This window comes from Microtus pennsylvanicus, chromosome 2 (assembly GCF_037038515.1).
Source record: "Microtus pennsylvanicus isolate mMicPen1 chromosome 2, mMicPen1.hap1, whole genome shotgun sequence".
Taxonomy (NCBI): domain Eukaryota; kingdom Metazoa; phylum Chordata; class Mammalia; order Rodentia; family Cricetidae; genus Microtus; species Microtus pennsylvanicus.
Genome location: NC_134580.1, coordinates 141,711,934 through 141,726,185, shown reverse-complemented (window position 1 = coordinate 141,726,185; position 14,252 = coordinate 141,711,934). Strand labels below are relative to the sequence as shown.

At 44.6% G+C, this 14,252-nt stretch overlaps 1 protein-coding gene across 2 annotated transcripts in view; it reads right to left on the bottom strand.

Annotated features, from left to right (window-relative positions):
* Arfgef2 (ARF guanine nucleotide exchange factor 2) overlaps positions 1–14,252 on the bottom strand; it is an 82,484-nt gene that overhangs the window by 29,209 nt on the left and 39,023 nt on the right. For both annotated transcript variants that reach the window (XM_075963111.1, XM_075963112.1), the window contains exons 12-21: positions 13,229–13,368; positions 11,533–11,641; positions 10,263–10,446; positions 7,607–7,718; positions 6,939–7,144; positions 4,931–5,015; positions 4,627–4,798; positions 3,622–3,773; positions 1,829–1,957; positions 654–812 (exon numbers count right to left, since the gene is read on the bottom strand). In XM_075963111.1, coding sequence (XP_075819226.1) covers positions 654–812; positions 1,829–1,957; positions 3,622–3,773; positions 4,627–4,798; positions 4,931–5,015; positions 6,939–7,144; positions 7,607–7,718; positions 10,263–10,446; positions 11,533–11,641; positions 13,229–13,368 — 1,448 coding nt within the window. The remainder of the gene's footprint in view (positions 1–653; positions 813–1,828; positions 1,958–3,621; positions 3,774–4,626; positions 4,799–4,930; positions 5,016–6,938; positions 7,145–7,606; positions 7,719–10,262; positions 10,447–11,532; positions 11,642–13,228; positions 13,369–14,252) is intronic.

Here is a 14,252-nt window from a genome sequence, read left to right as displayed (position 1 = left end):
ATTGTGGTTTTAAAAGCACACTACTAGGCTGGGCGGTGGTGGCACACGCCTTTAATCCCAGCACTCAGGAGGCAGAGGCAGGTGGATCTCTGTGAGTTCGAGGCCAGCCTGGTCTACAAGAGCTAGTGCCAGGACAGGCTCCAAAGCTACAGAAAAACCCTGTCTCGGAAAAAAAAAAAGCACACTACTAGACACCATTGTTTTCTAACTATTAAAAAGCAAACAAACAGCCAGTGGTGGTGGCGTGTGCCTTTAATCCCTGCACTCAGCCTCCCTGGTTTCCACACTGTTCCTTCATCTTGCCACCTGTCTTTCCATTTCTGTTTTTCATGTTTTGAATGGTACTTCTCCCAGTCCATTCCTTCAGCTGTGATCAGCTATGTGCCCCACCAAAATAAGTTTCCTAAAACTCTCCTGATCCCACCCCAACACCAGCCCAAGTTGCACTCATTGCTGTCTGTCATTATGCCACGTGTCTGCTGATTGTTTTGTTACCTGCCATCAGTGTCAAGAGGGCATAAACTCTGTACTCACGGGCAACTTTTAGACTCATGAGGTAAAGGAAGGATTAACTTAATCAACAGAACTAAGCAGAAGGGGAAAAGACATAAATAAGAGGCTGAGCTATCCCAAGAAAAGGCAGAGACGCATACCTCATGCCAAGAGTTGCCAAGGTAGTTGCCATCAGTGTGAGCCACGGTGATGAGCGTCTTTATGGTGTCAATGTTCTTCTGCTTCATTTCCGTGATGCTGGAGCTGGCTGTCAGCAGGGAGAAGCGAGCAAGGGCCTGAACATAGGCATCTCGTTCCAGCTGAAAGAGAAGCCCAGAGAGCACTGTGACTCTACCCTCAGTATACCCACTCACATAGCAGGCTGGCACACTGAGCTTTCCTGCTGTTCCCAAATGTACACAGCAGGCTTTTGGCTCACCAGCCCTCCAGCCATCCCATGCTGGCATGCTTCCACCACTGGACCACCGAGGCTCTCTGTGCACAAGCACAAGTGAGAACTAGCTCTTTGCAGTGACAAATCACACACTATCTGTACTGTGTTCTAATCTCTCTGCTGGATGCCAAGACTATCAAATAAATGCTATTATTTACAGCAATTCTGTAAGGTAGATATAAATGAGGAGCTAAACAGTGCCTCTGAGTTTGGAGGGGCAACATCACCTGGCTAGAGAAGTACCAGAGTGGGCTTTGAAACTTCAGAACCTCAGGTCTTGATACAAAAGAAAAATCCCTAGAAAGATGGATGGGGACAGAATACTGAAGCTGTTAGAACAAAGTAATGGGCACATTTTTACTGACCTAGAAGCAAGGTGTGGAACAGACACCAACCGTGTGACTGTACAAAAGCTCGAGACTGCATTGATTTGTTCAATGTTTCAGGATTCAAACAAGGTTCATATCAATATTGTATTCAACCATCTGCTTCCTCAGAGCAGGGTAGGAGATAGGGAAATCATAGTAAAAATGGGTTATAAAAAGCAGCAGCAGCTGGGGGAATGCTGGAATAACACTGAGAGCTTCCAGGCAGCTGATCACACCATGCACTTTACGAGGGAGCGATGCCCTCAACCAGACACTTAAGCACCAGGGCATGTAAGTGCGGCACGTGGACAAAGAGGCTGCTCTGTCATCGCTAGCTGAGTAGTTAGTTTTGATCTGGACCTACAGTATTCCCCCAAGCCACAGTTGTTTCTCAGTGGGAATGAATAAGCGGTTTGCTAAAACAGTTAACTGGAAATGCCTGGTAGTTTCAAAGCTTTTACAATCTGCAAAAACACACCATGGTATCTCTGGAACCCCATTCACTTCTACCCACCTGCATTCCAAAGATGCAGGCGATGCGGACTGCACACCTGATGCCTTCCAAACACAGGGAGGCCACCTCCGTGTCATCACAGTTCTGCAGGCCAATGCTATAGGCTGCCAGCAGCGGCGTCCACACCAGCTGCCAAGGAAGCAAGTTTTAATAACATCCAGAATTTCAGTATGGCAGGAGCACTTAGAATAGTGGTTCCCAACCTTTCTAATGCTGTTAACACAGTTCCTCAAGTTGTAGTGACCCCAAAACCATAAAATTATTTTTGTTCTTACTTCATAACTACAATTTTGCTACTGCTATAAATTGTAAATATCTGATAGGCAGGATCTTTGATATGTGAGCCCTGCGAAAAGGTCAGTTGACCTCTAAAGGGGTCAAGATCCACAGGTTGAGAACCAATGACTTAGCGTCCATTGTGTCAGAGGAATAGCCAAGACGCCATGTTCACTCTAACTTTGACTTCAATCTATTCCATTTGCAATATAAAAACTGCTTATGAACTGTGATCACTATAAATGAATGTACTATTTAACAAACATTGTCAGATTCCCATGAAACTGGAGTTCTGAATAGCTGCTAGGAGTGGACTGGCCGTCTGCAAGAGCAGCCTGTGCACTTATTGGCTGAGCCATCTCTCTAGTCCCCCGGAATCAGTTCTCTCCATAGACATTAGCGATCAGAATGGTGTGTACACCAAAGCATGTAAGTGGGCTGGACTAGGTGTACACGCCTTCAAACCTGATCAAATTTAGTGGATCTCTGTAGTCAGAGGCCAGCCTGGTCTACTGGTCTACTTAACAACCTCCAGGCCAGTCAAGGCTACATAGTGTGGGGAAAAAAGATGTTGCAAGGTAAGCTCCATGGGTAAAGAAGCTTCTGCCCAGCAGAAGACACAAGCTCAACCCAAGGACTCACATGGTGGAAATAGACTGATGCCAGCAAGCTGTGCTCTGACCTTCAAAGTCAGGCTGAGGCAAATGCATTTTAAAAATTACACTATTTGTGTATGTGTGTTTTCTAAACATTTGAGAGTAGAGAACAACTGCTCTTTTCTTCCACCTGTTCTTACCTGATAAACTAACCCTGAAGCCAATAGGGTGAGCTCACATGAAAACTGGCCTTTTATGGCTGGGGAGAGGGCTTAGTGAGTAAGGGCACTCATACTTGCCTCCAAACCTGACAGCCTGATTTCAACCCCTGGAACCCACATGATGAAAGAAAAGCACTCACTCCTCTCACCTCCCTAAACTCTATGGTGTGCATGCACACAATAAAGGTAATCTTAAAAACGAAATGGTCCTGCTGGGTGGTGCTGGCACACGTCTTTAATCCCAGCATTTGGGAGACAGAGGCAGGCGATCTCTGTGAGTTCAAGGACAGCTTGGTCTACACAGCTAGTTTTGTAAGGACAGCCATGGTTACACAAAGAAACTCTGTCTCAACAAAACAAAACAAAACAAAATACCCAAAACAGTCCTTTCATAATGTCATGTGCCTGAACAATTATTAATTTGCTCAATCCCCATCAAACCATCCAAACAGTTAAAAGATGGAGAGTGACAGACCTGACCAAGGCCAGCCACATGGCTACAAAGTAGCAAAGCCAGGATTCAAACCCAGATGGTAGAGAGCAGAGGACATGGCTGTGCTGGCATTTGCAGAAGGGACTCCCTGTTGAAGCACCCCAGTTTTCCTCTCCATTCTCCCCCACTATGGTCTTGCCAGCTAATTTAGAGCAGACCAAGTGTAGAATTAGGCCTGGCAACATGCCAGTTTCCTAGGATACTCACTTTGAACATTGGCCGGACATGGTCCAAGTGTGTGGCACTGGTAAATGGAGCTTTGGCATGGCTCACGGCCTCCATTAGAGCTTTGGCCGTTTTAGCCATCTGTTCCATTTCCATATTGTACAGTAGTCGCCGCTGCTTTTCACTAGCTACGTCTGCAAAGAAGTAAGAGCACATACAGAGTGCTTGCCATGTGCCAGGAACTGCCTCAAGTATTAATGATTAACTCACGAGTCTCCCAATCAGTTTGTAAGCCTGTTACATATATCCCCATTTTACAGATGGGGATGATGAGGATGACTGGTTAGGTGTCTTGGCTTAGAACTAACAGAGCTGCAGCTTGGCAGGAGTAGTTAGGCTCTAGGTCCCGTGTTCTAGGCACTGCACCTGAGCTTTTCAAACACAGAGACTGACGGCACCACAGAGAGAATAAGAGTTCCAGCCACAATTGACAAAATCATCATGAGTTCAAGCTTTGTGGAGCACTTTTGGGGAGGACAATTTAGCTCTTAGAATATGCATTTTAAATTCCTTCTTGTTCCTAATTACAAATGTAGGAAGAATGAAGAACCACATAATCATAATTAATTTAATCACATTCAGGTGTCTAGATATGCAAATTAAATTTATCACCCGCAGTGTACTTAATTATACTTTCTGGTGTACTCAAAAGGCAGAGCTGAGCCCCACGCCTAGACAAAGACTTACAAGCAACTAAGGACTGATCTGGGGAGAACTAGTTTCCCCAGGCTGAGGGGTTAGCTCTGAAATCACAGACTTACAAGCAACACTAAACGGCCTCAGCAGGTTGTATTTATGTATTTGTATATTTATATGTATATGTATATGTAACATTGACAGAAAAGAGGTCATGAATCTCAAAGGGAATGGGGCAGGGGAGTCCTAGGAGGGGATGAAGGAGGAAAGGGACAAGGAAAATAATGCAATTATACTTTAATGACAGAAAAGTTAGTGCTGATGGGCAAGTCTGCAGAAGGCAAGCCTTACTCTGCTTGGTAGATTTGGTTGCAATTGTGTGCTCTTTTGTCTCCTTCATTGCAATTTTCTTGCCTTCTATTTCTTCGTAGATACTGGACAGATACTCCTCTGGTAGGTCTTTACTATCATTGATACCCCGATTCATTTTAATATATTGCTCTTTTGTCATTTTATTCTTTACCTGAAATTTAAAAAAATAAGAAAAACATTTTTTTTAATTTTTTTAAAAGAAAAACATTTTTAAAACAATGAAATACCCAAACAAATTCAGTCATGTCTGTGGCTATCATATATGAATCTCAAGGCATTTTACCTGAGGGCTGTGCAAATCCGTAGTTAGCATAATAATGGAATATGCCAGGACGTACGCAGTGTCAGCACTAGCAAACAGGGTTTGCCTGGAAGAAAAGAGCCCAGATATGAAGCACGGCCACAGTGATGTCAAGCAGGAAGAATGGCAGTAGTGGGGACCTGGTCACCAAAAGCAGGCCTGCTGCACCAGATGATGTGGAAACAGGGAAGAGTCTTCTGAACAGGAATTATCACCACACAGGAGTTAACAGTCCAGCGTACAAATGGAGCTAAACAGCTTCATGTAAATTTTTTCTTTTTTTAGTTTTTTGAGACAGGGCTTCTCTGTGGAGCTAGCTCTTGTAGACCAGGCTGGCCTCAAACTCACAGAGATTCACCTGCCCCTGCCTCCCAAGTGCTGGGATTAAAGGTGTGCACCACCACTGGCCTGGCTAAAGTAATTTAAAAAAAAAAAGCTTTAAGGAGCACTGTGGGCGAGAGTGCAGGCAAACAGGCGCAGGCTGCCAGGAGATGCCTGCAGATACCAAGCCTGCTAGGGACTGTGCTGGGATGAACGACTGTGTCCTTTGTATGCTAGGAGCTTCTTGGGCCTCCACTGAAGAGCATTACTTATGGCACAAGAGCATCACACGAATTCTTTCTTAGTTATTATTTATTGATTCCATTACCCATTGTGGTACTTAACAGCAGAAACACAAAGCAAAATATTTATATTGTTTTAAAGCATATGCCTGAGGTCTGACATTTTTGTGTTAGGCAAGGAAAGAAAGGCAAAACCATGTAGACACTAAGCCACATTCCATGTGAACTGAAGATGGAAAAACTGATCTGTACACACAGATGACCAGAGGCTGCCTGTTGGTCACACACTGGCAGGATTGGGACTGATAAATATGAAAATGGAATTGACCTGGGACAAAAGCGTCATCAAAACGTTTCCCTCACAGTGCACTCACTCACACTGCTCGTGCAGGGAGGCCCATGAGGCCTCAGACAAATTCGCACATCTTGGCTTGGCTAGTTTTTAGCTGACTAATTTTGGACTGGATTCTCAATCTTTCAGAGAGCCTCCGTTTCCCATCCATAACACAGGCCTGCCACTGATTCAGCACAGCGAACGAACAGCAGGGCTTAATGACACTTAGCCCTATGTTTTGGGTCAGGACACAAAGCAATGGGTCTCACCAAGCTTCTCCGTACATACATATTTCCCCATGCAGCTTGCCTCCTCCCAGCTGGTGCCCTGCCTTCCCTAGTTAGTCCTCGTTTTTGCTATATGACACTTACATTCCAGCTCTCTTTCTGCCTCTACCCCAGTTAGTATCAAAGTTTCTCTAGTTCCTATAAAAACAGTGACTGACTATTAAGCAACTAATAGTTCAGCAGGTAAAGGTACCAGTGTTGATGAACTGAGTTCAATTCCCAGAAATCACACCAAGGCAGAAGTGAACTGGTTCCAAAGTTGTCCTCTAGCCTCCACACCAGTCACGGCACTCGTGCCCCTCCACACACTAATATTATCATGCACACACATGTACAATAATGAACAACATAAAATTTAAAACACCAGACATAAAATCAAGTACTTGTTGGAAAGTTTTATAATGTTACACAGTTTATTTATCAGCATGTAATTAAAAAACCCTCTGCGTTCCGCACCATGCTAGCTGTTGTGAAAGAAGACTTTACCCTAGCTTTGTAATCTGCTCCCTTCAATGATGGTATTGAACCATCCCTTGTTTTTGTTTGTTTTAAGTCAAGGTAGCTTAGGCTCGCCCCCACCTCTCACTTCCTTTGCCTCTACCTCTTCAGTGTCAGCACGCCCAGCTAGCTACAAGATCTCAGGCAAGTTACTTAACCTTCTTGTCTGCAGCACAGAAATAAATAAGGTTGTTGCAAAGTCTTCTGGGGGATACTGCTTAGCAGAGCTGCAATAATTAAACCCAAACCCCAAGGGCAAAACCTCAAAGTGCAAAAAGGAGGAAGTAGTTGCCATAGCGCTCACTCACCCTTGGTTACATTCTATATATCGAGCAGCAAACTTCTCCATTAACCGGTCAATCTTCTGCGCTTCCCCAGGCAGGCGGAAGCCTTCCAGGAATGTCCTCAAGGCTGAGACAAATTCTTTTTCACAGAAGTCCAGTTGGTCCACATAGGCATACATCACCTCCTTGTTGAACCTTGTGCTATCACCCAGAAATTCGCCAACCTGGGTCTGAAATACATAGATTCACATCTAGAAACTGTCAAATGTGGGTGATGGCTGTGGTGCTGGTGGCTGGAACACAAAGACACTAAAGAGTCCACAGCATCTGACTGCTGGGAAGCAGGGAAAGATCGTCCCTGCTTCCGTATGCACGACAGCTTGTCAGAGAGAGGAAGAGAAGGAGAAACAGGAAGCTTACATATGAAGGGCAAGAGACATACCCAGCCAAAGAATAACTTCCAAAAGTCAAGGACCACTTTGGACTCGGACACTGTCCCCCAAACAAGGAACTGTGGGTCAAAGTAGCATTCATTCTCATCAGAGAATGCTGTGCAGTGCCAGGAGAGAGCACGACTGCAGGAGCCAGGATACAAAGCAATTTTCACTCAGGGCCAGTCAAGCTGGAGGTACAAGCCAGTGAGACACAACATCAGCCCATAGGGCCACATGCTGTGCCTAGCCTCGACTTACAGAATCTAGCCGCTCCTCCTGGTGCAGAAACTGGGCAATGTCCTCTACATCTGTCCCCAGCATGCCTTGCTCTTGGAGAAACTGGATTCCCCGCTTGGGCTTCTTGTTGAAGCTGTATCACAAGGAGAGGGGACAAGACACAGGTGGCTGACTTAAAACTCTGGGGCAGAGAGAAAGTTAGCAGGGATACAGCAACTGTCCCACAGCTTTCCCAAGTTCGACCATCAAGTTTTTTCAATTTATTTATTAATTACTTATTTGCATGTGTGCACATGTGATCAAGTGTGGACTTGGTCCTGAACCTTTTACGATCAAGTTTGACGTCAAGCACCCTCACCCACTGAGCCATCTCACCAGCACTGTTCTGCTTTTGGTTTAGTGTTTTGGTTTTTTTTAAAGACAGGATCTCACTTTGCAGTCCAGGCTGGCTTCAAATTCACAGGAACCCACCTGTCTCTGCCTTTGGAGTGCTGGGATTAAAGGTGTGTATCACTATACTTGGTCTTATATTTTGTTTTTTGAGACAAGGTCCTCACTGTATGATCCAACCTGGCTTTGAACCCATGGGAACCCTCCTGTCTAAGACTCTGGGGTACTGAGACCACAGTGAACCACCCCACCTTAGCAGCTCTTAGTTTTTGACCCTCCAATTACAGACTTAGCGCCTGTCAACTAAGTCACTCTCCCCATCTTTAACAGTAAGAGAACCCTGGGCACTGAGCTGGGCACAGAGCCATCTGGAAGACAGGACAGTAGTAACACAAAGTTCAAGCCACTAGTGAGACAGCAGTAAATATAGGGACTTCTGACTCAGATAAGGGTGTGTTCTAGCATATATGTGTGATGGCCGATGCTGCCGTAGTCATCCGATATCAAAATGGGTTCTCAAACTATCGCTTTGGCCCTCCCATCCTTTGCAAAGTAGGTACAAGATAGTTACTTTATGCTTTCTAATAAGGAGAGGCAAAATCAATGGAAGAGTTCATTTTGCCAAATCTTGCACGGGAGAGGGACAAACACAAATAGGCAAGCCATGAAGACACAAATGGATAAGGACAGGGAAAATTGGACTTCTTTAATCAGCATGGCTGTGGGATGCCTCTCAGAGGAGGAAACAGTGTTCATGTCTGAGGGATTAGAATGACAAAGAGCACTAAGAGAACAGAAGGAGCTCTTCACCATGGTGACCAGGGGCCTAACAACAGGCCATGTGTGCCAGTGTGCTGTCAGAAGAGGACAGGCAGGGAGGCAGAGGAGGGGTGAGGCTCATGTTTTCAACTACCATACCACTGTTCTCTCTGCAGTGAACTCCATAAAAACTGTTATTTTAGTTGCCATAGGGAAAACAAAGCACCCCAGGGATGGTGAGGCAGGAAAACACAGAACTCAGCACTTCCATGCAAAGCTTGAGTGCTTCGCTTCAACTGTTAAAGGGAGCTCGCTCATTATTCAAAAGTAAATAGCACAGAAGACTAGGAAGAAACAAAGACTGAGCAATTATCACAAGGATGGGTCACCATAATGTGTAGAATGTCCTTAAGTTTCAAACATGTGTGTTCAAGTATGGTGATGGCTACAAATTACAAATGGTTCAGAAAAACCTACACACAGCTAAAGAAAACACAGTGAACACTGAGTTTTCTGCTCAGGGAATAGACAGTGGCTTCTTCCAGATACTTTTTGTTTTATTTTTAAATTTTTTTTTAGATTGCATTTATTGTTATTTTATGCATATGCGCATTTTGCCTGAATGTATGTCTACAAGCCACGTGCGTGGTCGTGTTCCTCAGAGGCCAGAAGAGGGCATCAGACCCTCTGGGATGAGTTAACAGAAGGCTGTGTGTGAGCTATCAACTAAGTGTTGAACACTGAACCTAGGTCATTTGGAAGAACAGCTAGTGCTCTTAACCAATGAGTCATCTCTCCAGTCCATTTAGTTTTTGGTGGTTTTGTTTTCTCAGAGTTTATAATGTAGCCTAATCTCAACTCAAGGCTATCCTCCTGCCTCAGCCTCTCAAAGACTAGGATTACAGGCCTCAGTCACTATGCGTGGATGTTTTCTAAAGTGTTTTTTTTTCTTGTTGTCAGAAAAGGCAAAAAAAGGCCTCCTGAGCCGCACAAAGCTGCTCTGTACAAAGCGAGTCTCCTCCTTTCACACCCCTATGCTCTCTCCACGCCTAGTAGCCATGCAGAGCCCTCGTCACAGGTATTTCCCCTGCAAAAGTCAGCCTCCAGTTCCTTGCTGTGGAATAATCCCCTTGAACACAATTTATCACTTAAATTGGTATAATAAAACACTGACTGGATAGTAGCCTAGTATAGGTGGGATGACCAAACTAAGGATGATGGGAAGGAAAAAGGTAGAGTCAGAAGAGTTGCCAGCCAGATGCAGAGAGAATAAGATGGGCATGATGCACCAAGAAAAGATACTGCCACGTGGCAGAGCATAAATAAGGACTATGGATTAACTTAAAAATATAAGAGCTAGTTAGTAATAAGCCTGAGCTACTGACTGAGCATTTATAAGCAATATTAAGTCTCAATGTGTTTATTTGGGAGTTGCTGATGGGACAGAAACTTCTACCTACAGGTCCTAGAGAAAATGTAGCTTTGTCAAAAGCCCTGAGAGATGGTACAGCCCAGCAGCCACACTCACAGCTCGATGCCATGCTCAATGATTTCCTTCTGTTGTTTGATAACCTCAAACTGCTCTGGGTCATCCTGAATGGTTGTCTGAGTCCCTGAGGACACTGTGGATTCCACTGATGTCACACTGCACCGTCTTGCCATGTCAAGGCCTTTTCCGTCTCCCATTTCCTGATCTGGGAGCCTCTCCTGACCTGCAGTGACATAAAAGCAAACAAAACCAATTAAGCAGATAGAATAGATGTAGCTGAGCAAGCTCCAGCTTTGGTGCCCATTCCTCAGATATACCACAGGTTTGCATTCTAAGGGGCAAAGATGCCAAGCCTATCACTTAAATACTTTCCTCAGTATCACACAGAAATTTATTTAACATAGAACTCAAACTACTTCTAAAATTCACAAGCAAAGAAAATGTCAAAGCAAGACACTTAATAATAAACGTAAGGACTTGCCTTACCAAAATCCAAACTTCCATCACTCTATATAATTCAGTAGTATGGTGTCTACGCAAACATGGACAATTAGTAGAGAACAAGAAGACTCAGTGAAATTCTCTGGAACCAGGCCTGACTCAGGGTGGTGGCAGGAATGAGTCAGGAACGGAGGTCCAGGTAGGGCCAGGTCATGGCACAGAAGAAGAAGCCTGCAATGTCTCCATGAAACTCTAGCTCCACAGATTTGACACCCTCTTTTGGCCTTCTTGGGTACCCACACTTGTGTGCACAAATTCATTCACAGACACAGACACAGACACAGACACACACACACATACACACACACACTTGTTTTAAAGTAGGGCTGCAGAGATGCTCAGCAGTTAAGAGCACTTCCTGCTCTTCCAGAGGGCCCAGGTTGGAGTCTCACATCAAATAACTCACTCCAGTTCAGGAAATGTGGCCTCCTCAGGCACTCACACACATATGACACACATACATAGGAAACAAAAGCAAATCCTTAAATAAATAAAATAAAATCAATCCTTTTGGCTGAGCAGCTCAGTGGTAAATCCCCTTACTAGCATACATGAGGCTCTATGCTCAGTCTCTTGCACCAAAAGAAGCAAAGCCCTTTCTTTCTTCTATGCTGTTGTTGGAGCACCTTAGCACAGCTACAGGAAAAGTGAACGAACACCCCACATGTATTAAAAAGCACGAGCTTTACAGTAACTGCAGGAATTTAGGAAACACAATAACTGTCTACTACAATCCCAAGTCATTCGACTTGTCCCTACCCTGGTGAGCTGCATCTGAAAGGAGGAGTCGCACACATTGCTCACTTACCCAGGGTGGCCTGGTGGTTGGGGTTCACGTACAGATCCTTGCTCCATTCCACCATGCACTTCAGAATGGACACGAGACATTCCAGGCCTTTCTTCCTCAGACTGAGCTCCTAGAGGCCCAAAGTGAAGAGTACAGAGCCTTACCACACTTTACAGTGAGCAATCTGGGGCTCCTGGGCAGTCCTGTGAGGCTGCCTGGGAATCACTAACAATCAGCACTACTACAAACAAACCCAGGGAACTATTAAGAGCTGACATGTGCTAATGGTACTTCAAAAGCCCTAGTCGTCTCTAATAGTGTCATCACGGTAAGCATTCAAGTATGACCTGTGTGACTTCCTAAGTGCAAAGGGCTATCTGTATCTTTTTAAAACTGTCTCTGTGTGCATGCATAAATATGTGCGTATGTGCACACCTGTGAATGCCAGAGGACAACTAGAATATCATTCTCAGAAATGCCATTCACCTGGCTTTGGGTCTCTCACTAGCCTGGGGCTCACTAACTGGGCTAGACTAGCTGAATAGCAAATTCCAGGAATCCGCCTGTCTCTGCCTCCACAGCACACTGGGGTTATAATGTGTGCCATCATGATCAGATCTGTGCATGAGCTATGGGGATCAGACTCTGTCTTCACGTTTTCCAGGCAAGCACTTTACCAACTGAACTCTCTTACCAGCCCCATTAGTTGAATTTTCTAAAGAAAGTTTAAGGCTGGAGAGATGCCATGCAATCATGAGGACCAGAGTTTGGACCTCAGCAGCCATTAACAAGCTCGGTGACCTGCCCATGCCTGAAACCCTGGCTTTGTTAGGGGCAAGATGAGGCTTGCTAGAGATGCAGGCTTCCTGCCTAACCAAGAAAATAAGAGCTTCAGCTTCAGAGAGTCCCTGCCTCAAAGGACTATGCAGGCAGGCAGGCAGGCAGGAAGGAAGGAAGGACGGACGGACTACACTATTCATTGCTTGTGGAATAAAATACTAGCAAGAAAAACAAAACCTGCTAATATTTTAAATAACAGTCTTAACTTGTGATCTAAAAAAAATTTCAATTACTTAGCACATAAATAATTCTGGATAGAACATATACCCTAAATACTGACAACTGTATTTCATTTTAAGGTAAACTACAGATAAATAATACTAATTTTACTTAAGTAGGGTTTTTGTTTTTTTGAGATAGAGTCTCAATATATATGCCAGGCCTGCTAAGAAATTGTGACCCTCCTGCCTCAGCATCCTGAGTGCTGGAATTATAGGACTGTGCCAACATACCTGCTACATAGTTAGAATTTCTTACATTTAAAAAATGAACACAAGTTATAGACAATCTCAAAAAACAAAAGCCAGTGTTTTAGACTCACAATACTTTAGGCAGCACAAATCTTCCTGTGGCCCTAAGGACGGCTCTGGCCTTCCTCCAAGAAAAAGCCTAGATGCCAAGCTGCACATGCCACTCAGGGACTGAAAACTGCCTTTCCCCCAGGGTTCTCTAATGGAGCCTTAACACAGGCACTCTCCTCTCCACAGCACATCAACTGACAACTCACCTCTTTACTGTCCTTTCACAACAGCAGAAGCTGCGTGTCTGTCTTTTGTCCCTTAATGTAGGCCAAACCCAGTGACAACCGTATGGCCGCACTCTATGATGTCTATTTCAGAGTAAACTTTAAAGACAGCATGTACCTTGGTATTTTTACCTGTAGAGGCGTCATCCCCAGCTCATGTCCACTTCTTCCCTGAGCGATTTTGGATAAATCATTTACTAGACGCTCGAAAATGTTAGCAGCATTTAAGTCACAGTCATAGTTGACATAAATATCCACAACACACTGGGCATCTTGGAAAATAACACACACATATTAGAAATCTGGATCAAAGACAAATGATTACATTTTCTTTCTTTCTCTTTCTTTTTTATTGTTGTCAGTATGGGTACGGAAACCATGGCTTTATGAATACTAGACAAGAACTCTACCACTAAGCCCACCTATACTTTCTTTGCTAAAAATAGCCTCTGTGAACCTTTGCCCAAGGTGGCCACACCTTAAGCAAGAAATATGCATCAGAAGCATGATAGTCTACTGTTCTGAGGCCTGCCCACCTCTATCAGCTCAGGCACTCCATTTCACCTTGCAGCAGGGGTCAAAAGGCAGTGTTTGCCTGTCTGCAGAGTCCTGGGATGTCAGAAGATCCATTTAAATTCACCTGAGGTCCAGAAAACAGCAGCACCAAAACCAATCTGCCATGATTACTAAATTTCTAGAATTTACAAAACCTGGTGCTAACATCAAAGGTCCCCTGAGCCAGTTCTTCTACAAGACAGGCAAGGTGGGCCTTTCTCGGTCAGTATGAATGAACCTTTTTCAAAAGAGATTAAAAGGCATATATTTTGCTGGCAGTAGTGGTGTACACCTTTACACCTTTAACCCCAGCACTTGGCACGCAGGGGCAGGGGGCTCTCTGAATTTGAGCACAGCCTGATCTACAGAGTGAGTTCTAGGACAGCCAGGGCTACACAGAGACACCCTGTCTCTGTATGGAAACTCCCATCCCAAAATGTATTTTCTTAGTCATTTTTAAAAAAGTATGTGTAAGCCGGGTGGTAGTGGAGCACACCTTTAATCCCAGCACTTGGGAGGCAGAGGCAGGTGGATCTCTGAGTTTGAAGCCAGCCTGGTCTACAAGAGCAAGTTCCTGGACAGGCTCCAAAGCTACAGAGAA